Source organism: Bos javanicus, chromosome 22 (assembly GCF_032452875.1).
Source record: "Bos javanicus breed banteng chromosome 22, ARS-OSU_banteng_1.0, whole genome shotgun sequence".
Classification (NCBI taxonomy): Eukaryota; Metazoa; Chordata; class Mammalia; order Artiodactyla; family Bovidae; genus Bos; species Bos javanicus.
This window is the reverse complement of record NC_083889.1, coordinates 50,126,496-50,150,957: the sequence shown is the minus strand read 5'-3', so window position 1 is coordinate 50,150,957 and position 24,462 is coordinate 50,126,496. Positions and strand designations below refer to the sequence as shown.

The window sequence follows — 24,462 nt, the reverse complement described above, 5'->3', positions numbered from 1 at the left end:
CCCCAGCTACTATAGGGGTGGATTCCTGGGACAGGCTCCAGTCCACCCTCCTGGAACAGCCTGAGCCCCCATCTGGTGCTCCCTGGAGGCCTCTCCCACCCCACGCCCCCTGCCCTGCCCAGCTCCCAAGCCCAGGGAGGGAAGGTAGCATTTATGTTAATGTATGTTAATGAGGACTGGGTGCCACCGGAGTCAACCCTGCCGCATTCCTGGCACCTCCTCCCTCGGATTATGGAGGAGGAGGAGAGAGAGGGAGGCCCCACCCCCAAGGCCCCTCATCTCTCTCCCCACCCGCTCTCCCCCCTGCTGGGCAACGAAGAAAACAGAAGTGAGTGAGGAGCTGTGATGTGGCTGGTGGGGGGGGGGCTCCCCCGTCCCGGAGGGGCTGACCTCAGCCAGGGAGGAATGTGCAGGAGGCGGAGGGCAGGGGTGGAGCGGATGGGGGTAGGGCCCCAGCCAGAGGCCCAGGCTTCCCAGTGGCCCCTCCCTCAACCCCTCCACCTCAGCTCTGACATGGCCCTCAGAAGGCAAGGAGGGGAGGAGCTCATCTTCCCGAAAAGGTGGGCCAACGGGTTCCTCTGGGAGCTTGGACACCAGGTTGGGGGTGGGTGAGGGCAATGCCAGACAGACCTTCCCGGGAGATCCCCTGGTGTGGCTAGCAGAGTGTCAGGAAGTCAGGCCTCAGTTGGGCTCTCCAGGGCCCGATTTCCACCGCTTATCCCCCCTTGCGTAAAGTCCTCCTCCGGGTAGCATGTCCTAGTCCCCACGTGGCCGGAAGAGGGAAAGGTCGAGCCAGCGGTTGGAGCCACCAGCCCTGATGGCTAAAGCAGGTGTGAGTGCGGAGCCAAGGCTCAACCCAGCCCAGGCTGGGCACCGAGAGGGTTGGCTGCAGTCTTCCATAAATGGATGTCCCACCCCAGCCCAGTCACACCACCACCGAGTCCAGGCAGGGTGCAAGGGGCACGCCCAGCTGAGAGTGAGGACTGTGGAGGCAGGTGCTGGCATTTGGCACGACAATCCAGTTATTTCCAGAAGGAAAAACCAAGGCCCTAGCAGGCTATACTGCTGACAGGCAGCACCAGGCACCCACGCTGCCTCCCCTGGTTGGTTCAGCTCTGTTGAGATCCAGGCCCAGGCTGCGTGAATCCAGAATCCTTGGGGACTTCCAGAGCCCAGTGTGACCCACTAACCCTAGAGAGCTGGCTCCATGAAGTCCCTCCCCAGGGTCTGCATACTCTGGGACCCAGGACTGAGAAGCAGAAAAGAGATCTTGTGGGGATGGGGACAACCTGAGCTCTCACCCCTGGGGATCTCCCTGCTCCGGGGACATCTGGAAGCTGGAAGGCAATGCCAAGGACTCACGTGGACCAGGGGACAGCCTGGTCCTTTTTGCTGGGGGTTGAGTCCCAGGATGTTGGAAAGATGGTGCAGGGGGTGGGGTGGGGGGATCCTGGTCTTATTAGCCAGTATGGACACTGGGTTATTGGGGGAGGGGCATGAAATAGAGCCTGGGACCCTGGGCCTGAAGAACTAAACGCAATGGGGTCAGGTAGGGGGCACCGTGGGGTTGGGTGGGGCCCTCAAAGGCACTTGCTGATCTTGGCTGCTTGGGTGGAAAATTGTAAACAGCCAAAGAATTTTGTTTGCTTGCATGGGGCCAGAGGAGGCTGCCCAGACCCAAAGCAAAAGAGCCTGGGAGGAGGGAGAGAGGCCATGTGCTGAAAGTCCTGGGGCTCAGGCAGGGCTGTGTCCCCCCACTCCCCCTCCTGAAGGCCCCTGGTCGTCCCACGGATGCCCACCCTTCACTGCCAACCAGCCAGCGAGACCAGGCCAGAGACACCAGGCCTGAGGCTCAGCTAAGAGAGGCAGGTCCCTCCCCTGCCTGTGGCTGGGCACAGACACCTCCACTCTAGGAACTTGCAGGAGATGCACCAGAAAGCCATGGCCTCCCTTGAAGACCCCTGGGGAGCTGCCAGTCAGCCTTGGGGAAAATGTAAGAGAATGCATTTTGAGGGAACTGAGGGGTGGAAGACGCCCACCCTCAAGCCCTGGCATGTTTACCCAGGTGGACCTGAGGACCCCCTTGGCCATGGTCAACATTCAGCTCCTCCAAGGAAGTACGCCTGGCAGTATCAACAGGGTGTGTCCCCCAGAGTCACCTTTAGGCCAAGGCCAGACCCTTACCAGTTGAGGTGTTTAGAAGCTCTGTCCTATCCTTGAAGCCCCCTGGGGTATCTCACTCTGGTGAGGCAGACCTTGCCTGCCACCTACACCCTTGGAAGAAAGACAGTCCATGGACATGACATAGAATGCCCCTCACCTTCCAACACAGACATGCGACCACTGGTCAGGACCGGTCTCTGACCAGTGCCAAAGTCAGACTGGTCTCCTGCTGTTGGCCTGCCCCTCCAGCCCTCTTCTCCCACCCAACACTGGCCGTCATCAGAGCTGCTGCCAGCCAGGTGGCAGAAGTACTAAGTCACCCAAGCCCTGTGGAAGGATGGGGGCTGGGTCTTCGGGGTCCATCAGATCTCCCGACTTGAGGACCCCTTTCCTAACCAGCCCTTCTCAGCAGACTCCTGAGGACCCAGGTGGCAGCTGAGCCTCCTCATTCCCCGCCAGCTCCCAGGCTGTGGAGGGACAGACAGGTGAAAGAACCGAGTCCCTGGGTGTGCCCTGTCTGCCCTCTGCGGTTCCCTCTGCCCTTCCCTCCGCTGGCTGCACAGTTCTGCCCGGGGCTACGAGGTCTCTATTGCTTCTTCCTCATTTGCCCGGACGGCATGCCCACCTTCCAGGACCTCTGTATGGGGCATCCTCTAGCCGTGAAGCCCCACAGGGGAGGGGTCGGCCCTGCCCGCCCCTCCCTCGTGCCCGCTCCACTCTGGCCAGGCCACCAACTCCAGCCGGTCCCGGCTGCCTGCCCAGTCACCCGACCCGCCCCATAAACTTGACGGCGGGGCGGGCGCAGCTGGCTTGGTGGGGGCGGGGGCTGCTCCTTAAAGGAGCCGTCAGAGGGTGCCCGGGGCCCCTTGGCTTCTCCGACCTTCTCCAGGGTGAGAAGAGGCAGCAGGGTGAGGAGCCGCCGCTGCCGGAGCTCTTGGTGGAGTGTCGGGAGGCAGCCTGGCGTCCTGAGATGCAGCAGACCTCCTGGGCCTAGAAGAGGCAGTGGCAAGTGTCAGTGGAAGGAAGGAGGGAGGTGGGAGTCCTGGGGTGGGAGGGGTCTGGAAGCGGTGGCGGAGCTAGGGGGGGTGGTTTGGGGAGTGCGGTTTGGAACAAACGTGCTCCAGCAGCTGCGCCCCTCGCTTGATCGTGCCCCAGGACCTTGCCCCGTGCCAGGGCTACTGTGCCCGGCACCTGCCCAGCCAGCTTCTGGGAAGGAGGGTGGGCACTGCAGCTGGAGCCTGGTCCCATGTGAGAGGTTCAGGGAAGAAGGACCCTGGCTCACAGAAGTGGTGGGGCTCAAAGATGGAGAAACCCTTGAAGGCAAAGATGGGATGGAGAGGCTGAGGGAGACGCCAGAGGCTGGAGAGGGAAGGACAGCTCCCCCGAGCTGGGGGGTGAGAGGCTGCCCCAGGCCCTTGGCTCTCCCCACTTGATTCCTCTTGGGTCTGAAGTCTGAGATCACAGCATTTCTGGGTGTGATCGGCCCCTCCCGCCCTCTGGGGTGGGGAGAGAGAGGTCCAGCACAAAGCTGGGGCTGCCGGGTCCAAGTGAGTGCAGCTCCTGAATCAGGAACTGAGGCGTCTACCCTGCCTGGCCAGGCCTGGGTCTCCCAGCTAGCTTCTCCCTCTGAGAAGTGGGCTTCCGGGGTGTCTCAGAGTTGAAGCGATGATGGATGCTGCAGTTATATTTGCTCACCTGCATGTCCAGAGAGATGCGTACACTTGCGCACACATCCATACACACACGTGCGACACACATACATGCTTTCAAGGTGCACACCCCTGATATGTACATCCTGCATACACACACGTACACCCCGATATGTACATCCTGCGTACACATACGTACAATGCCATGTGTGTGCACGCACATGCATATCACACCTATGTGTACAATACAGCACATATGCCAGGTGGTCTCACATAGGTATCCACAGATATGCATGCAGACACACAACACACAGATGCCCAATACAGCTGTACAAAGGGCCCACAGAAGCACGTTCATGCTCACAGGCACCCACACCATCAGCTCCAGCTCCAAAGGTACCTCTGTCTCTCTGAGGACCCGTGGGTGCACAGCCTCCTCCAGAGGCATGACCCCCTCTTGTTACACTCATACCCATGACCAGCTCGTTTTGCTCGTTGCACTTGGCACCTCTATAGGGACTGCAAGCAACCCGAATCCTCGTTGGTCCTCTGCCTCCTCCTGCAGGGAGGACCTTGCCTGTGTGCCCCAATGCCCCTAGCCCCAGTCCCTGGCTGGCATGAAGTAGGCGCACTGACTCGGTGAATTAATGCCTGTGGGTGTGTATGCAGGAGGGCGGGTTCCTGGCGAGGGTGACGTGGTGGGGCGGGCGCCTGCCAGTGTGGGGTTGACCCCGAGGGTGTGCCCAGCGTGGGTGTGTCTGTGATTGTGGCCAGACAGGGCACCCTGCGAGGGAGAGGAGGGCTCGGAAGTGGAATGCGACCCCCCAGCCTCTTTCCCTAGGGGCTGTAATCTGATCCCTGGGGACTCCCCCCCCCACCCCAGCCTCCCGCCCTCGCCCCTTGCTGCAACTCCTTCTCCTCCAGATCCCGGGGCAGAGTCCAGGGAGGCTCAAGGCTCCTCCACACGCGCCCGCTGAACCCTGAGCTCCCTGAGCCGCGGGGATGGGGCGGGCCGAGGCTGCCGCCATGATCCCGGGCCTGGCCCTGCTCTGGGCGGCAGGGCTGGGGGGTGCTGCCCCCAGCACCCCACGCCTCCGCCTCTCCTTCCAAGGTAGGTGCACCTGGCTGGGAGGCCCCAGCTCAGGGTGGGCAAGGAGAGGGGCCCAGGGTGGGTAGGGGGCACTGTGTTTGCTGTTTCCCTTGTGTGTGCGCCACCCAGCTCCGGACTGGGGGGCACGCTCAGGCCATCTCCAGTTAACCCTCTCCTGGCTTCCGTCCCCAAGCTCTCTGCCCACATTCTCCTCATGCTTTCCCAGGAAGACCCCTTCTGTCCCCATGGCAACAGATCCTGCCTCTGCTCCATCCCCTGCTCCCAGGAAGGTTGAGGTGGGTGGGGGGGAGCATCAGAGCCGCCTTCCCACACCCCCTCTCCACAGGGTGGTGACTAGGCTGCGACATCATACTGAACCCTGGCTGGTGGCAGAGAACCCTCAGCCTGATTTTGGGGTCGGGGTCCTGGCTGTCCCAGTATGCAGCCGTATCCCAGAACCCTTGCCTCCCTGTGCACCCGCCTGGAGACACTGCTTGTCTGAGCATGCCCTGGAAGCTCCACCTGCTTCCCCCATGGGGGTGGGGGGGGTGCTGCACTGCCCACTCTGGCAGCTTGGCCGGCACCTGGGTGGGCCTGTCCTCCCGAGTTGTAAACTCACACGCATGTAAATCCACCTGTGTGTGGGCCAGGTCACATGTACAACCTTGGCCTGGAGGAAGCTTCTAGCATGACTGGCGAATCCTCAGTGTCCCCACCCCACAGAGCTCCAGGCCCGGCACGGTCTCCGGACCTTCAGGCTGGAGAGGACCTGCTGCTATGAAGCGCTGCTGCTCGATGAGGAACGTGGGCGCCTGTTTGTGGGCGCCGAGAACCACGTGGCCTCCCTCAGCCTGGACAACATTAGCAAGAGGGCCAAGAAGGTGCCAGAAACCCCACCACCACCCAGCCTCAGCACCAGCCCCCCAGGAAAGAGCCCCGGGGAGGTTGGGTCCCCTGAGTGGACACCCTCAGCTTAGAGACCGGGCCCTGTGTTCGCCCTTCCCCACCCTCCCCATAGCTGGCCTGGCCGGCCCGTGTGGAATGGCGAGAGGAGTGCAACTGGGCCGGGAAGGACATTGGCGTGAGTGTTGGCTGCCCGGGTGGGAGTGGGGCGGGTCAGCCCCTCACTCTAGCGATGGGCAGTGCTGAAACAGAGGGCCGCCTGTTCTGGCTGGGATTGGGGGCAAGAGGGTCGAGGTGGCTGAAGTCCGGAGGTAGTGAGTCAGGGTGGGGGGCTCATGTGATTCTTCTTGGGGGCCTCTGAGTCACGGGAGACAATGCAGGCCTCTGCTTCTCCATGAACCCATTCTGGGGAGAGGTGGGAGGGCCGGGCTTGTCACCAAGGGCACCCGGGTCCGTGTCGCCCACGTTAGTACTTGCCTGGGCTGATGCACCGAAGAAGAAGGGGTGGGGGCACCGCTGGCGAGCGGGGACCCCTTCAGGCCACCTCCCTGAGGGAGGCCTCCTTGTTCCTGACCCTGCCTGCCTGCGTGCTAGACCGAGTGCATGAACTTCGTGAAGTTGCTCCATGCCTACAACCATACCCACTTGCTGGCCTGTGGCACAGGGGCCTTCCACCCAATCTGTGCATTTGTGGAGGTGGGCCAGCGGCTGGAGGTAAGGCTGGAGCTGGTCAGGGAGGGAGGGAGGCAGAGTAAGGAAGGAGGAAGGGCCTGTACTAGTAACTCCCTGCTGCCTCTCAGGAGCCCATGCTCCGGCTGGACCCTCGAAGGCTGGAGGATGGCAAGGGCAAGAGTCCTTATGACCCCAGGCATCGGGCTGCCTCCGTGCTGGTGGGTGAGTCCAAAGGCTGGGACCCCAGGAGAGCTCCTGGAACCTGCACCACCCCCCCAGAGACTCTAGCATCTTGTAAAGTCCCAAGACCCTCCCTAGAGTCCCAGGGATTCCCCATAGCCTCACTGATTCCCCAAGAGCCCCCAGAGGTCCCCCAACCTGCCATAGGAACCTTTGGCTTTGCTCAGCAGCCTTGCCGTATCTACAGGGGAAGAACTGTACTCGGGGGTAGCTGCGGACCTCATGGGCCGGGACTTCACCATCTTCCGCAGCCTGGGCCAGCGTCCAAGTCTCCGGACAGAGCCGCACGACTCCCGCTGGCTCAACGGTGAAAGGCTGGGGGTGGGGACTGTTGGGAGGGAGCTCTCATCTCCAACAGAGCAGGTGCTGAGTAAGGCACCTGCTTTCCAGATGCCTATCCTGGGTCAAGCCCTGCACTGGGCACTGGGTCAGAGGGCGAGACCAGATAGGTGTGACCCAGGCCCTCTTTGAGTTCAGACCTCAGAACGAATGCACGATAAGCTCAGTTCCAATGGCCAGGAGCTACAGTGAGAGAACAGAGAAGGGGAGAGGAGACGAGGTGGGAGTGGTGGTGGTGGGAGTGGGAGTGTTGGGGACAGGAAGCCACTCTGCCGAAAAGAGGAATGAGCTAATTCCCAGAACACAGCAGGATTTCGGGAAGAGCATTCCAGGCAGAGGGAATGATGAGTGCAAAGGCCCCGGGGACAGGAACAAGCCAAGGAACAGACTCATGAAGGGAGCAATGATAAGGGGCCTGCCCTATGAGGAAAGGGTAGGGCTAGAGTACCTTATTCTGAGTGAGGGGACCCAGCGGAGTATTTGAAGCAGGAGTCAGGGCATCTACTTCCCTCTACAGAGGAAGATTCATAAGTGAAGGCAAAACCCAGATACCCAGGATCACTCCTTTCTTGGTGCACTGGCATGGAGAACTGCCAGGGGAGGGGTGAGAGGCCCGCCACTGGCCAAGGTCACCTGCCTGTGAGCCCAGGTAGCCACGGTCTCTGCTGCCCTCTCGTGGCTGCTTCTTGACTCACAGGCCCTCATCTTGATCCTGTCCTGGGGAGCCCGTCGAACTTGCTTCTGGAGGTGGGGTGGTCAGCGGCTGCCTTGAGGACTTATGCCGGCTTAAAGAGAAGGGGAGGCAGAGCCAGGCAGGACCTCAGTGACCCCTCGCCTCCTGCTGTGGCCAGAGCCCAAGTTTATCAAGGTCTTTTGGATCCCGGAGAGTGAGAACCCAGATGATGACAAGATCTACTTCTTCTTCCGTGAGTCGGCGGTGGAGGCCACGCCGGCACTGGGACGCCTGTCTGTGTCCCGCGTTGGCCAGATCTGCAGGGTGAGGCCTTCCTGGGCCACATTCAGAGGTTCTGCCACCGCCCCTTTGCCTGTCAGGGCCTCACCCTCATCCCCTCCTACTGGCCCCTGCAGAACGACGTGGGTGGCCAGCGCAGCCTGGTCAACAAGTGGACAACGTTCCTGAAGGCGCGGCTGGTGTGCTCGGTGCCCGGTGCCGAGGGCGATACGAACTTTGACCAGCTCCGTAAGCGGCAGGAGTGGAGGGTGGGGTGGGGGCAGTGAACACAGGGGCACAGACCCTGGAGCCTGGCTCTGCACCCTCCCCCAACGTGGTCCCTTCCCTACAGAGGACGTGTTCCTGTTGTCCTCGAGAGATCGCTGGACCCCACTGCTCTATGCTGTCTTCTCCACATCCAGGTGAGGTGTGGGAGGCAGTGGGCAGGGTGGCCCAGGCTCCACTGGAGCCCTTCGCTCCACTGACATCTTCACCTGCAGCAGCATCTTCCAGGGTTCTGCCGTGTGCGTGTACAGCATGAATGATGTACGCCGGGCCTTCCTGGGACCCTTTGCACACAAGGAGGGGCCCATGCACCAGTGGGTGTCCTACCAGGGACGTGTCCCCTACCCCCGACCTGGCATGGTGCGTAGCCCAGGGACTGCCTCCACAACCCAGTTAAACCTGCAGGGTGGAGGACTTGGCCTGGGGTCTTCTTGGTGAATGTGATTTCTTCCTTTTTTTGGTTTTTTAATGGTTGGGAAAACATCCTCTTCATCAGACAGGGTTCCTCAGGGGAAGGTCATAATTCCCCCTCAGATTGCCAGGGCAGGGCTCTGTCCAATATCCGCCCCCTCATATACACTCCAAGTTCTGGGTGGTCTCCTGTGGAGGGCTGCCCACCCGGCCTTCTTATCCACTTCCTTGTCATGCCTCCTCCCCACCTCCCAGTGCCCCAGCAAGACTTTTGGCACCTTCAGTTCCACCAAGGACTTTCCTGATGATGTCATCCAGTTTGCCCGGAACCACCCCCTCATGTACAATTCGGTCCTGCCCATCGGTGGGCGCCCTCTCTTCCAACAAGTGGGCGCCGGGTACACCTTCACCCAGATCACTGCAGACCGTGTCGCAGCTGCTGATGGATACTACGATGTCCTCTTCATTGGCACAGGTCAGGGTCCTGCCATGACCACCCACAAAACCCAGCGCAGGCTCTTTGGCCTATTAGTGGAATTTCCCTGTGTTCAGACCCATTTCCATATGTTTCCTGGGGCTGTGTCCCCCATCTCCTTCTGGATGATGCTCTGATTGCTCCAACCCACATTCTTCACCTCTCCAGCCGTGCTGCGGGTAGAGGCATCAGAAGCAAGGAGACCCCTGGCCCTAGCTGTCAGAGGGCACAAGGAGTCACCCCCTCTTCTCATCCCTACAGATGCAGGCACAGTGCTGAAGGTGATCTCCGTCCCCAAGGGCGGCTGGCCAAATGCTGAGGGGCTGCTCCTGGAGGAATTACACATGTTTGAGGTGAGGCCTAGCCCCCACTGCCTGGGGGACCCCCAACCCATGGAGCCATGATCCCAGAGCCCCTCCTCCTTCTCAGGACTCAGCTGCTGTCACCAGCATGCAAATCTCCTCTAAGAGGGTAAGTGACCAGAGTGCTTGGGGGTGGAATGGACCCAAAGTGTTCCCAGGTGCCCCCACTCCCATTCTTTTGGTGATGATAAGCCCCAATTTCCATTTCAAGGACAGGCTCTGTGACTTGAGACCCCAGTGTTCCCTTTTGTCAAATGGGGGGAAGGGATCCCTGACCTATGGGAGGTTGGCACTGGGCCTCCCTCAGTCAGCCTGGAGCCTTATTCCCCTAGCACCAACTGTACGTAGCCTCTCGCAGCGGGGTGGCCCAGATCCCGTTGCACCGCTGCGCTGCCCACGGCCGTGCCTGTGCCGAATGCTGCCTGGCACGTGACCCCTACTGTGCCTGGGATGGGGCCAAGTGCACTCGCTTCCAGCCCAGTGCCAAGAGGTGAGCAGGGTCAAGGACGTGCTGCCTGGAGGGAGTCTTTATCCATCCCTGGCTAAAAGACGCACTCACGGAGGCTCTAATGTCCCCGATCCCCAGGCGGTTCCGACGGCAGGACGTAAGGAATGGCGACCCCAGCACACTGTGTTCCGGGGGTGAGTGTCTCAGCTGCTCTCATCCCTCAGCGCTTAAAGACTGCCCCACCCTGTCCTGCTTTGCCTGAATCTGACATTCCCTTTGCCCCCAGACTCATCCCACCCTGTGCTGCTGGAGCAGAAGGTGCTGGGTGTGGAAGGAGGTAGCGCCTTCCTGGAGTGTGAGGCCCGCTCGCTGCAGGCGCACGTGGAGTGGACCTTCCAGCGCGCGGGGGAGTCGGCCTACACTCAGGTGAGCCTCCCCCACCCCCTCCCCAAACAGGCCCTGTTCCAACCCTAACGTCCAGAAAGTGATTAATGAGGCCCTTGGCCCGCTCCGCACGTCTACATGCGATCCAGCCCCGCCCAGTGAGTCTCAGCCCAATCAGATCCCTAACGCCCAATTGGGGCCCGCACTCGGCATCCAGGTGAGGCCCCATTCCTCTAACTAGGCACCTGACATCCCCGCCCCATCGGAGAGAAGCCCCGCCCTTACCCCGCCCACTGAACTCTCCGACCCGCCCTCACTTGCAGATAAGCCCCGCCCCCGCCCATTCCTTAAAATCCTCGCCTCCCGCTGATCCATCAGCAGGTGCCTGCGGAAGGGCGAGCTGAGCGCACGAGGAGGGGATTGCTGCTGCGCGGGCTGCGGCGTGGGGACTCCGGCTTGTACCTGTGTGCAGCGGTGGAGCAGGGCTTTTCGCAGCCACTGCGTCGCCTAGCGCTGCACGTGCTGAGTGCAGCACAGGCTGAAAGACTGGCCCGGACCGAGGATACTGCGCCAGTCGCCCCGCCGGGCCCCAAGCTCTGGTACCGGGACTTTCTGCAGCTGGTGGAGCCCGGCGGTGGTGGTGCGAACTCCCTGCGAATGTGTCGCCCTCAGCCCGCGCCGCGCCCACAGGTCCCTGAGTCACGGAGAAAGGGCCGCAACCGGAGGACACACGCCCCAGAGCTGCGGGCTGAGCGGGGCCCACGCAGCACAGCGGACTGGTGACTTGGCCGTCCCCACGCTGGGAACTGGGGAGGAGGCTGCAGGAGGGAGAGGGGGCGCACAGACCCTGGGAGACGGCTAGGGGCCCGGCGTTTCCTGGTGGAGGGAAGACACCGACTGACAGGCCCTGGCCAAGGGGCAGCCATGCTGGCTTATTTATTAACAAGAGGATAACCCTTGAATGTAACCCCGATAGGGGCGGCCTAGGCTGGGCACAGGGTCCGGCTGGTCGGGAGGAGGCAGAGAAGCAGGGTTCCCTGGGTACTTGGGTGGGAGTGGTGCCCGGAATGCCCACCCTGGGGGAAGGACCACCTCTTTGGGCAATGAGCAGAAAGCTGTGAACAGGCTGGGTGGGTGGGGTGGGGCAGGCCGACTGTACTAATGCAATAAACACATTTTCAGTCAAAGCTGGAATGGCCCCAGCAGACAATTGCTGGTCTTAGTGTTGCCGACCCAGGTTCTTGGACTCTTTAATCAATAGAAGTTGATAAGAGGCCAGATGAGAAATTCAGGCAAAGGCTTCGTTGGGCTCATGCTGCAGAACAAGGGAGTGAAAATAAGCCACAGGTGCCCAACAAGCAACAGGTGCTCTCGCTTGCTTGCGGTTGCGGGGGTGGGGGAGGAGGGCAGGAGGGGTGAGCTGGTTCCTTAAATGGGGTGAAGTAAGGTCAGATCCATGGTTCAGGCAGTAGGAGTGGCTTAGGCGGTCAGCCCACCCCCTTGTGGTGGTGTGGCAGTTGGTTTTTTGGTCTTTTGTTTTGGGGGGGGGTCTTTTTGTATCTTGTTTATAATTTGCCCCAACCGCAGGTGTGTATAGTTGCTTTTAGTTGCTTACAGCAGGGTTCCCCAACCTCCAGGCCTAGGACTAACACTGATCTGTGGCCTGTTAGGAACCGGACTGCACAGCAGGAAGTGAACGGAGGGCAAGCCAGTGAGCAAAGCTGCTTCTTCTGTGTCTTGCCATTGGTTGCATTACCAGCTGAAACCACCCCCATCCCTCCCATCTGGTCCCTGGAAAAATCTGTCTTCCAATCCCTGTTGCCCAAATGGTCAGGGGACTGCTGCCTTATAATCTCTTTGTAGTCCCTTGCTCCAGGAGATGTTTGTCCAAGTGAAGTACTGCAGCAAAGGGTCCCATGTCCCAGCCTGTCTGATTCCCCTCTAGGGAGTTCTACACCCCTTATTCTTAAGGATTAAGGGGTTGAAGGTTTCTTCTGAAACCGCAGATCCTAGCCTACCCTAAAAGTGTAGAAGTCCCTTGCTGACTGCTTTCGGGGACCTGGGTTCCCCTCAGCTGGAATCGGTTGAAATCCTTGAACCATCATGAGCCTTACTTGAAAACTGTTGGGACCTAGAAAACACAAACTTAACCAAAGGGTTAAACAGACAAGGGCCAAAAGGGAGAACAGTAAAAAGCCCCTAGAGCAGGGGTCACCAACCTCCAGGATCTAATGCCTTGACATGAGATGGAGCTGATGTCATAACAGAAAAAAGTTCACAATACATGCAATGTGTTTGAGTCGACCTGAAACCACTCCCCTACCCCGTTCCCATGGAAAAATTATCTTCCAGGAAGCCGGTGCCTGGTGCCAGAAAGGTTGGGGACTGCTTCACTTAAGGGTCTAGAAACCAGGATAAGGTTTGAGAGGGCTTCCCTAACTGCTGACCAGGCAGCGAAGGCAACAGCGCCCCTGCCAAAATTGTGAAGCCATTGCTGCTTGGGTGTCTTATTTCTTTAACTTTTCTTTTTGCTGTTGCATTGATTTAGGTGCAGCAGGAAGTGTTAGTTACCCCACAAATTGTGCCTTGTTCTGTCAGGTAATCAAGAACGAGATGATTATCAAGAGGTAAATACATTAACTCAAGTAACAAGAGAGGACTTAAGTCCCGTTAAAGCTTGCTCTTGTCAGTTTTATCACAGAATTAAGCTGTCTGGTGGGATTTCTCAGTGTGGCTTCTTGATAGGGAAAGCTACCCCATGGAGCTGCCAGTCCTGTGGCCAGCCCTAGGAAGTGAACATTATTATTTATTTAGGTATTCAGTGGCAGACACTTGGGATCTTTGATTTTCCTTGCAACGTGTGTGATCTAGTTCCTGACTAGGGATGGAACCTGGACCTCTGGCATTGGGAGTGCAAAATCTTAGCCCACTGGACCACCAGGGAAGTCCCTGAAGTGGGCATTGTTAATGCAGTTACAGGCCATAGCTTGGACTTTCCTTGTGGCTCAGCCATAAAGAAAACTGCCATACAGGAGACATTGGTTCAATCCCTGGGTCAGAAAGATCCCGTGGGGAAGGAAATGGTGACCCTCTCTAGTATCCTTGCCTAGAAAATCCCATGGACAGAGGAGCCTGGTGGGCTACAGTCCATGGGGTTGCCAAAGAGTGGGACACCACTTAGCCACTAAACAACGAAATAAAGCCTTGTGAATATCAAGTACCCAGAAGCACCAATTTTCAATTTGTTGTTATAAGAAATGACCACAAGGTGGCAGCATTTCTCCCTGCCCAACTCGATTCCTTGGGCAACCAGAGCCTTAGGGGAAGTCCCATTCCTGGGTTGTGACTTAGAGTGGGATGTGCCAGAAACAACAGCCAAGGGCTTGTGTCTTCTTATTTCTTCCACCTTACCCTTCACCACCCCAGACAAATCCAAACCCCTGCAAACCTGCTACAGTGAGGGTGCTGAGGGTACTCTTGGTAGGGTGAGTCTAAGGCAGAAGGTTGGAGATGGAAACACCCCCACTAGGAGACCTGAAAACCGGGTGAATTTACAAAGCTCTTCCATCCCTGGGACTTGCCTGGCAGTTCAGTGGTTAAGATTCACAGTTCCAGGGCAAGGGGCCCGAGTTCCATCTGTGGTTGGAGAACTGAGATACTGCGTTCCATGTGGTGTGGCCAAGAAAATTGTTAAAAATAACTAAAAATGTCAAAAAAAAAATCTTCTAGTTCACAGAATCCACCATCCTTTGGGTACGCTAGGTTTGCCTTAGCTATAGGAGGGTCTGACTGGATCTGGAGACTGTGATCTTAGGGGAGCAGGCACTACAGGGCCAAGGGAGGTTCTCTGATGACACAGCCTCCCTAGCCCCCTTAGCTTTACCACCCTCTGGCCATGAGACCAAGCCTGCTCAGGCTCCAGGGCTGTGACACAGGCCAAGGTGCCAGAAGCCTGAAAAAAAAATACAATAGGGATTTATTTTCTTTTTGTTAGACTTGTATTTTGGCATATGCTTGATTGATCACGTAGCGTTGGTCAAGGCGTCCAGCGACATGATTCAGTTATACATACACTGGTGTCCTTTGTGTGTGCGCTCAGCTGTGTCTGACTCTGTGACCCCGTGGGCTGTAGCCCACCACGCTCCTCTGTCCATGGAATTTTCCAGGCAAGAATACTGGAGTGGCTTGCCATTTCCTCCTCCAGGGGGAATCCCAACCAAGGGATAGAACCCAGGGCCCTTGTGTCTCCTGCATTGGTAGGCGGATTCTTTAACACTAGTGCCGCCTGGGAAGCCCTGTATCTAGTCTTCATTGGATTCTTTTCCCATGTAAGTTCTGACAGAGTTGTTCTCATTATCTACTTTCTGTACGTATGTATGTGTTAAACACAACCTCCGCATTTCTCCCTCCACCCTGCACAGCTTCCCCCTTTGTAACCCAGTTCCTTTTCAAAGTCTGTGAGTCTGTTTTGTCAGTTCATGATTATCAGTTTTAAAATTCCACCTGTAAGAAAAGTCACACAATATTTGTCTTTCGTGATCATCTCCTGGTCCATCTATGTTGTTCCAAATGGCAGTATTTCATTCTATACCTGTGGCTGAATATATATGTGTGTGTGTGTACGGCGTCGATATTAAGCTTTAACCTGTCAGTGGACAATTTGCTGATTCTGAGTCTAGGCTACTGTAAATAGTGCTTCAGTGAACACTGGGGTGCATGGTGTCTTTTTGAATTATGGTTTTTGCGTAACGTTGGCCCAGGCGTGGGAATGTCAGATCCTGGGCTTAGCGCTCTCGACAGTTTTTTTCAGGCATTCGGAGACTGTCGTTCAGTGGCTGTTGCCAAGGTACATCCCACTCACAGTGTAGGGAGGTTCCCTTTCCTCCAGGCTCCCTCCCATATTTATTGTTTGTTGACTTTCGATGATCGCTGTTCTCACTGGTGGGATTTGATTGCTTGTCGTTTTGATTGGCTTTCCTGTAACTGGGATACTGACCATCCTGTCCTGTGGTGGTTTGGTTTTGTTTTTTCTCCTTAAAGGTTGTAAGGAAAATGTAGCTGGTGCAGTTGAGCTCTTGAAAGCCACTTGTGTTTGGATTTGGTTTCTGCATTTTATTTCTGCAGTACCTGCCCAGGACATTCCCTGAGGGCAGCTGTCATCAAGCGCTCCCAAAACCTTGCAAATTGGAGGTGCCAGTGAGCACCGCTTGTCACACTGTAGTAAACAGAAATGTCACTTTTTCACGCCCACCTCTGGTTCCTTGGGCAACCAGAGCCTTAGGAAAAGTTGGCTTCCCGGGCTGTGAATTTGAGTGTAATGTGGCTGAGCAAACACCCGAGGGTTTGTATCTAATTATTTCTCCCCCTAAAGCTCCCCCTACTCTTTGCCTCCAGAATAATCTCAACCTGGGACACAGCACCCTGCTGAGGTGCCTAGGAGGCTGCACCTTCAGGAAGGAGGCTTGAGCTGGGGATCCTAGCACCAGGAGCCATGGAGGAGGTGGGGTGACTTTACCAAGGTCCTCAAGGCCAGAGGGTCGGGCCACCATCCTTTGGGTGCACTAAGGTTGGTTTAGCTGCAGGAGAGCCAACCTGGACTGGGGGACCCTGGTCCCAGCCACTACAGGTTTAAGAGAGGGCTCAATTAAGGGCGCCCTCCCTGGCTGTCTTGAACCCACCAGCCATTGGCGAAGTCTGCTCAGGCCCCAGGGATGTGACTAAACAGCCCAAATCATGGAGGCTGCAAGGAAGAAACTAGACATCGCTCTTCTTTATTTTCATTTCATACAGATGATATGCTGGAGTGTTGTTGATATGCAACGTTCTGTGTTGTCAGGGTGCAGCTACCTGATTCATTTACTACATATACGTACAGAATATCTATTCTGTTGGGGGTTCTTTTGCCATAGAAGTTACTGCAGAAGGACGGGCAGAGTTCCCTGTGCTGAATATCTAGCTTGTGGATTATCTATTAGCGATACATATTTCTCTGTGTTTGTTAATTGACCTGCTAATTCATCCCAGGCCCTTCACCTGTGTGTGTGTGTGTAACCCTATATTTGTGTTTGAATTCTGAGAGTGTCCTTTTGTTTTGTAAATTAGTTTCTTTGTATATCTTTATACATTTTGCCTAAGAAGACATTATATGTGATTGTCTCCTGTCACTTAGTGTACGATCCTCCAAGGTACCTCCATGTGGCATAACTTCATTTGGCTTTTCATGGCTGAGTAATAGTCCATTGCATACATTTACCACATCTTTTTTAATCTTTAACCTCTTGGTGGATATTTTGCTGTTCTGTCTTTGCTATAGGAAGCAGTGCTGCAGTGAACTGCTGGGGTACATGTATCTTTTTGAATTACGGTTTCTCTGGGTAGAAGCTCAGGGGTGGAAATATCAGATCCTAGGCTTAGCTCTCTTGACAGTTTTTTTGAGGCGTTTGGAGACTGTCATTTGGAGTGGCTGTTGCCAGTGTACATTCCCACCTTCCTACGTGTAGGGGATTCCCTTTCCTCCAGGCACAGTCCCACATTTATTGTCTATAGACTTGTGAGGACGGCCATTCTGACTGGTGGGATTTGATGTCTCCTTGTTTTGATTGGCATTCCTATAATTAGGGATGCCGAGCATCTTGTCCTGTGGTTGTTGGGGTTTTTTTTCCCCCCTTCAAGGCTGTAAGGAGAACTGACCTGTGGCAACTGACTTCTTGAAAGTTGGTTGTGTGTGGAATTTGTTTCTGCAATACCTGCCCAGAACATTGCCTGAGGGCAGATGTCATTAGCAGCCACCCAGGCCTTGTAAAGGAAAGTTATGACCAACCTAGATAGCATATTCAAAAGCAGAGACATTACTTTGCCAACAAAGGTCCGTCTAGTCAAGGCTATGGTTTTTCCAGTGGTCATGTATGGATGTGAAAGTTGGACTGTGAAGAAAGCTGAGCGCCGAAGAATTGATGCTTTTGAACTGTGGTGTTGGAGAAGACTCTTGAGAGTCCCTTGGACTGCAAGGAGATCCAACCAGACCATCCTGAAGGAGATCAGTCCTGGGTGTTCATTGGAAGGACTGATGCTAAAGCTGAAACTCCAGTACTTTGGCCACCTCATGCGAAGAGTTGACTCACTGGAAAAGACCCTGATGCTGGAAGGGATTGGGGGCAGGAGGAAAAGGGGACGACAGAGGATGAGATGGCTGGATGGCATCACTGACTCGATGGACATGAGTTTGAGTGAACTCTGGGAGTTGGTGATGGACCGGGAGGCCTGGCGTGCTGTAACTCATGGGGTCGCAAAGAGTCGGACACGACTGAGCAACTGAACTGAACTGAGGCCTTGTGAATTTGAGGCTCCAGGAAGCAGTAGTGATCCAGTTGTAGTTACAGGAAACGTCCACGAGACGGCAGCACTTTCTCATGCCCACCTGTGTTTCCTCAGGCAACCAGCCTTAGGGAAAGTTGGCTTGCTGGGCTGTGAATTGGAGTGGAATGTGCCTGAGCAAACACCCAAGGGTTTGTGTCTCACTACTTCTTTCCCCTAAAGCCTCACACCCCCTCCCCTCCAGACCAATCCCAACCGGGACCACAGCTCCACGTTGAAGGAGGCTTGAGCAGGGAACCCCAGCACCAGGAGATGCGGAGATGAGGTTACTTTACCAGGGTCCTGAAGGCCACAGGGACCAGCCACCGTTGTCTGGGTACACTGGGGACTCTGGTTAGAGCTAAAGCAAACCAGACACTCTAGGTCTAAGAGGGGTCTCAACTAAGAGCACCCTACTTAGCTGTCTTGACCCCAGCACAGTCCAACCAAAGAATTCAAGCCTGCTCAGGCTCCAGGGACGTGATAGCAGCCTGAGACAGGGAGGTGGGAGGGGAGAAACTAGGCATTGCTTTTCTTTTCTTTATTTTCATTTCATGCCAATGGTATGTTGGAGTATAGTAGATTTGTAATGTAGTTGTTTCAGGGTACAGCTGCCTGATTCAGCTATGACATTGTAAGCACAGCATATCTATTCATTATAGGCTTCTTCTGAAATAGCTGTTATTGCAGAAGGTTGAGCAAAGTTCCATGTGCTGAACATCAGGTCTTTGTGGAGTATCTATTGGAGATTCAGATTTATGTGTATAGGGAAGGAAGGAAGGAGGAAGATAATCTCATGAATTATCCATTACAGATATGGATTTCTGTGTGTATATATATATTACTCCTGATCTCCTAATTTGTCACTGGCCCTTCACTTTTTCCCTTTGGAACACTTTGCGTATGAATCCTCAGAGTCTTTCTTTGTGTTGAAAATTAGTTCCTTTGTAGCTGTCTTTAAATTTTGCCTAAAAGGGACATCATATGCTGTTTTATTCCTCTGAGTGACTTCTCTTGGTCTATAAACATTCACGGTCCATCACTGAGGCTCCAGGGCGTCACTTCAGGGCTGGTTGTTGTGACTGAGTCATAGTCCGTTGTATAAATGTGCCACACCTTTAAGCTCTAGTGCGTCCCAGGACATTTTACTGGCTCTGGGTCTATGTTATTACAGGTAGTGTGTTCTGAACCTTGGGGTATATGTATGCTTCTGAATGATGGTTTTCCTGGGATGTAGACCCGGGGGTGGGGCATGTCAGATCCTAAACTTAGCCTCTCTTGAAGGTTTTTCTTTCTGGCAGTGAAGGCTGTCCTCCACAGTGGCTGTGGACAGTGGACCTTCAAACCGGCAGCATCGAGGGCTCCCTTTCTCCAGGTTCTCTCCTGCATTCATTGTTTGTAGATGTGTGAGGATGGCCATTCCTGACTAGTAAGGTTAGACTTCTCCAGGGAGCTTTCATTAGCAATGCTACTGCGATTAGGGGCACTGAGCTGCTGCTTCTGTGGTGCTAGATTGTGGTTTTTTGTCTTCCCTCCTTAAAGTCTTTGAGGGAAAAACACATGTAATTGGCTTCCTTAAAGTCAATTGTTTTTGGAATGTATTTTGGCAATAACTGCTCCAGGACATTTACTAAGGGAAGCTGTCATTAAAAGCCCTCCTAGGCTTGTGAATTAGAGGTGCCAGTAAGGAGCAGTGGTCAAAAATTGTAGTTCAGGCAATGTCCACAGGTCAGTAGCATTATCTCACACCCACCTTAGGCAACCAGTCGTTGCTATTCAGTCTCTCAGTTGTTCTGGACACTTCACAACTCCATGAATCGCAGCACGCCAGGCCTCCCAGTCCATCACCAACTCCCAGAGTTCACTCAAACTCATGTCCATCGAGTTGGTGGTGCCATCCAACCATCTCGACCTCTGTGGTCCCTTTCTCCCCCTGCCTTCTATCTTTCCCAGCATCAGGGTCTTTTCCAATGAGTTGGCTCTTCGCATCAGGTGGCCAAAGTATTGGAGCTTCAGTATCTGTCCTTCCAATGAATATTCAGGGTTGATTTCCTTTGGGATTGATTGGTTTGATCTCCTTGCAGTCCAAGGGACTCTCAAGAGTCTTCTCCAACACCACAGTTCAAAAGCATCAGTTCTTTGGTGCTCAGCCTTCTTTATGGTCCAACTCTCACATCCATATATGAATACTGGAAAAACCATAGCTTTTCTATACAGAACTTTGTTGGCAAAATTATGTCTCTTCTTTTTAACACAATGGCAAGATTTGTCATAGTTTTTCTTCCAAGGATCAAGCATGTTTTAATTTCATGGCTGAAGTTACCGTCCGCAGTGATTTTGGTTCAGGAAAATAAACTCTCTTACTGTTTCCATTGTTTTCCCATGTATTTGCCATGAAGTGATGGAACCGGATGCCGTGATCTTCGTTTTTTGAATGTTGAGTTTTAAGCCAGTTTTTCACTCTCCTTTCACCTTCATCCAGAGGCTCTTTAGTTCCTCTTCACTTTCTGCCATAAGGATGGTATCATCTGCATATCTGAGGTTATTGATATTTCTTTCTGGAATCTTGATTCCAGCGTGTGGTTCTTCCAGCCCAGCGTTTCTCATGATGTACTCTGCATATAAGTTAAATAAGCAAGGTGACAATATACAGCCTTGACATAGTCCTTTCCCAATTAGGAACCAGTCTGTTGTTCCATGTCCAGTTCTAACTGTTACCTCTTGACCTGCATTACAGGCTTCCCAGGAGGCAGGTAAAGTGGTCTGGTATTCCCCTCTCTTTAAGAATTTCCCACAGTTTGTTGTGATTCACAGAAAAGGTTTAGCATAGTCAATGAAGCAGAAGTCGATGTTTTTCTGGAACTCTCTTGCTTTTTCTATCATCCAAAGGATGTTGGCAATTTGATCTCTGGTTCCTCTCCTTTCCTAAATCCGGCTTATACACCTGGAAGTTCTCGGTTTACATACGGTTGAAGCCTGGCTTGGAGGATTTTGAGCATGATCTTGTGAGCAAGTGAAATGAGTGCAGTTGTGCAGCAGTTTGAACATTCTTTGGCCATTGCCCTTCTTTCGGATTGGAATGAATAGAGAAAGTCGGCTTGCCGGGCTGTGAATAAGAGAATCGTGCCTCAGTACACACTGAAGGGCACTATCTCACTACTTCTTTCCCTAAATTCACACACACACACGTCTGAAGCAATCCAACAGGGGCTGCAGTACCCTGCTGAAGCTGCTTAGAAATTCACATTCCGGAGGGAGGTTTGAGCAGGAAAACGCAGCACCAGAAGAAACGGAGGCTGGCTGACTATTTGGCCCAAGACACCTAAGGCCATGGATGCCTTGATGGCACTCAGGGCTCTGGTCCCAGGCAGAGCAGAGTGGAGGTTTCAGACGGAGCTCAGGACAGGGCACCCTACCTGGCTGAGTCGACCTTACCCCAGGGAAGACATGGGTCCAGTATCTGATCAGGCTGCAGGGATGCGATCTGGCTCCAAGCTCAGAGGCTTTGAGGGGAAAGAGTGCTCGTTGCTCTTTCTCCCTTTCTGGAATGACACGCCAGGAGTCTCTTGGAGGATAGTCCTTTGGCAAGCTGTGTTGTCGTCAGTGTTCAGCCAACTGTTTCAGGGATTAGGCATATGTGGAGTGTATCTATTCTCTCTTGACTGCCACTCCCATAGAGCTTATTGCAGAAGATCGAGGAATGTGGTCCCCATCAGGTCCCTGTGGTTTTTCTGTCTCAGATACAGTTTTCTTCCTATGAAACAGGAAGGAAGGCACACATCCTTGTGGATTATCTTACAGATATTACCGATTTCTTTACATAGGGCAGAGGTCCAGGATTCTGTGTATGTGTGGATGAGGCGGGAAGGAGATAATCCTGGTGGATTATTTTTACAGACACATATTTCTGTGTGTCTCTGAGGCCCGACCTCCTGATGAATTCGTCCCAGCACTTCAGTTTTTGTTCTTTTTTTTTTTAAGCCTTTGTGGGTGTTTCAATTTGAAGAGTCTCTCTTTGGGTTGTAGATTTCTTCCTTTGAATCTTTCTTCCTTTTCTTTAGAGGGGATATCCTATGCTATTGTCTCCTTCTGTCTGGCAAGCTTCCCCTGGCCTGTGATCCATCCAGGTCCATCGCTGTAGCTCACAGCAGCATCATTTCATAATTCCCATGGTGGGCTTTTATGGCTGCATAATAGTCCATCGTATGCATGTACCTCAACCGGTTAAAACTTTAATCGATCACTGAAGATTTTGGTTGCTCTGTGTCTTGGCTTACGTAGGTCCTCTTGCAGTGATCCATGGGGTCCATGTACCTTTTGGAACAATGTTTTTGTCCGCATATATGCCCAGATGTGACAAGGCCAGATCTCAGGCCTAGCCTTTCATACTGATTTCGTCTGGCATTTGGTGCCTGTCCATGACACTGGTTCTTGCCAGTATACATTGTTGCAAATTGTACTGGGAGATTTCCAGTTCCGCCGGGGTATTTTCCCCACTGATGGCCTGCAGCTGTATGAGGATGGCCATTCTGAGTGCCGGGGTTTGCATTCTCATCACCGTTTTGATTGGGATGCCTGCCATAGTTAGGGATGCTGAGCGTTCTCTCTTAGGGTGCAGATTTGTGGATATTTTTCTTTTGTCTCCTCAAAGGTTGTGAGGCTAAGTGACCTGTTCTAATTGGCCTCTTGAAAGTCCCTTGTGTTGGGAACTTGTCCCTTCAAAACCTGGCCCAGGACATTTCGTGAGGCCAGCTGTGTCTAAGAGGCCCCTGGTCTTGTGAATTCGAGGTGCAAGTAAGGAGTGGTGGTCACGTTGTAGTTACAGGAAGTGTCCACAAGATGGCAGCACTTTCTCATGCCCACCTGTGGCTCCTCTGGCAAAACAGACTCAGGGCAAGTCGCTTGAAGGGTTGTCTCACTGCTGCTGCTGCTGCTAAGTCACTTCACTTGTGTCCGACTCTGTGTGACCCCATAGACGGCAGCCCACCAGGCTCCCCCGTCCCTGGGATTCTCCAGGCAAGAACACTGGAGTGGGTTGCCATTTCCTTCTCCAATGCGTGAAAGTGAAAAGTGAAAGTGAAGTCACTCAGTTGTATCTGACTCTTAGCGACCCCATGGACTGCAGCCCACCAGGCTCCCCGTCCCTGGGATTCTCCAGGCAAGAGTACTGGAGCGGGGTGCCATTGCCTTCTCCGTGTCTCACTGCTACTTTCCCCTAAAGCCTCACAGCCCCTTCCTTCTGGACCAGTGCATAGCAAGGCCACAGAACCTTTCTGAAGATGCTTCCCTGATAACTCAGCTGGTAAAGAATCCACCTGCAACGCAGGAGACATGGGTTCGATCCCTGGGGTGGGAAGATCCCGTGGAGAAGGGCAAGGTTACCCACTCCAGTATTCTTGGGCTTCCCTCGTGGCTCAGCTGGTAAAGAATCCGCGTGCAATGCAGAAGACCTGGGTTTGATCCCTGAGTTGGGAAGATCCCCTGCAGAAGGGCAAGGCTACCCACTCCAGTATTCTGGCCTGGAGAATTCCATGGACTGTATAGTCCATGGGGTCACAAGGAGTCAGACACGACTGAGCGGCTTTCACGTTCACTTATAAGCCCAGGAAGGAGGTTTGTGGCAGGAACCCCAGCACCAGGAGACGTGGAGGCTGGGTGACTATTCTGCTGATGGAACCCAGAGACTCTGGATGCCTTGGTCTTCCTCGGGACTGTAGTCCCAGGCAGAGACAAGCAGAGAGGTTTCCGATGGGGCTCAGGACAGGGTACCCTACCTGGCTGTGTCGACCTTACTCCAGGGAAGACATGGGTCCAGTGTCTGATCAGGCTGCAGGGATGCGATCTGGCTCCAAGCTCAGAGGATTTGAGGGGAAAGAGTGCTCGTTGCTCTTTCTCCCTTTCTGGAATGTCCCACTAGGAGTCTCTTGGAGGATAGTCCTTTAGCAAGCTGTGTTGTCGTCAGTGTTCAGCCGACTGTTTCTTCATATGTGAACAAGGAGGGAAGAAGGAAATTCTTTGTATCATTCATTACAGATAGATTTTTCTGTGTATAGGGTTTAGGCCCAGAGTTCTATGTGTGGTTGGAGGCAGCATGGAGATAATCCTGTGGATTATGTTTTACAGACACACATTTCTGTGTCTCGTTTTGGCCAAACCTCCCGTGGAATTCCTCCTCAGTGCTTTTTCTTCTGTTGGAACCCTTTTTGTGTCTTTCCATTCTAAGCATCTCTCATGGATTGTAAATGTCTTCCTTTGCGAATTTTTTCCTTTGCTTTGGAAGGGACAGCCTGCGCTATTGTCTCCCTCTGTCTGGCTTGCTTCCCCCCGTTTATTATCTGGTCAGGTCCATCCTGTGGCTACCAGTGACATCGTTTCATAATCTCAGTGGTGGTGTTTTTGGCTGAGAAATAGTCTATCACATACACGTCCCTCATCTTGTCCTCCCCGGGGATGGTGTGGTGGTCCTTGTGAGCTGGCCCTTTAAATGGGGCGAACATGGGGTCCGCTCCGTGGTCTAGGTGGTTCTGGTCTGCCCACACTCTTGTGGTGTGTATGGTGATCACGAGTGGCGCCCTGCTTTTTCTCGCACACCTCAGATATGACAGTTGGGTTTTTGGTCTTTTTGTATCTTTTGTATCTCATTCACAGTTTTCCTCAAGTGAGCATGCCTGCACTTATTTTTAGTCCTTTATTGTTTCTTTGGATTCTGTTGCTTTAGGAGAGGTTTGTTCTCCTT

At 54.2% G+C, this 24,462-nt stretch overlaps 1 protein-coding gene across 10 annotated transcripts; it reads left to right on the top strand.

Moving 5' to 3' along the window:
• The first annotated feature begins 454 nt into the window (after nt 1-454).
• Nucleotides 455-11,526, top strand: SEMA3B (semaphorin 3B). Of its 10 annotated transcripts, none has more exons than XM_061396831.1 (20): nt 455-560; nt 2,563-2,648; nt 3,053-3,174; nt 4,378-4,923; nt 5,626-5,783; nt 5,921-5,983; nt 6,400-6,519; nt 6,606-6,699; nt 6,905-7,024; nt 7,908-8,053; nt 8,146-8,257; nt 8,361-8,430; nt 8,509-8,653; nt 8,960-9,179; nt 9,441-9,532; nt 9,609-9,650; nt 9,874-10,031; nt 10,128-10,183; nt 10,276-10,415; nt 10,752-11,526. In XM_061396831.1, exons 4-20 carry the CDS (start codon nt 4,815-4,817, stop codon nt 11,154-11,156), a joined length of 2,250 nt encoding a protein of 749 aa, XP_061252815.1. In that variant the 5' UTR covers nt 455-560; nt 2,563-2,648; nt 3,053-3,174; nt 4,378-4,814; the 3' UTR covers nt 11,157-11,526. The 10 variants fall into 10 exon arrangements, with proteins under 10 accessions (XP_061252815.1, XP_061252813.1, XP_061252818.1 ...); XM_061396829.1 differs by having other exon boundaries at nt 2,563-3,174; nt 4,378-4,451; nt 4,737-4,923; XM_061396834.1 differs by lacking the exon at nt 3,053-3,174 and having other exon boundaries at nt 4,737-4,923.
• Nucleotides 11,527-24,462: the final 12,936 nt, after the last annotated feature.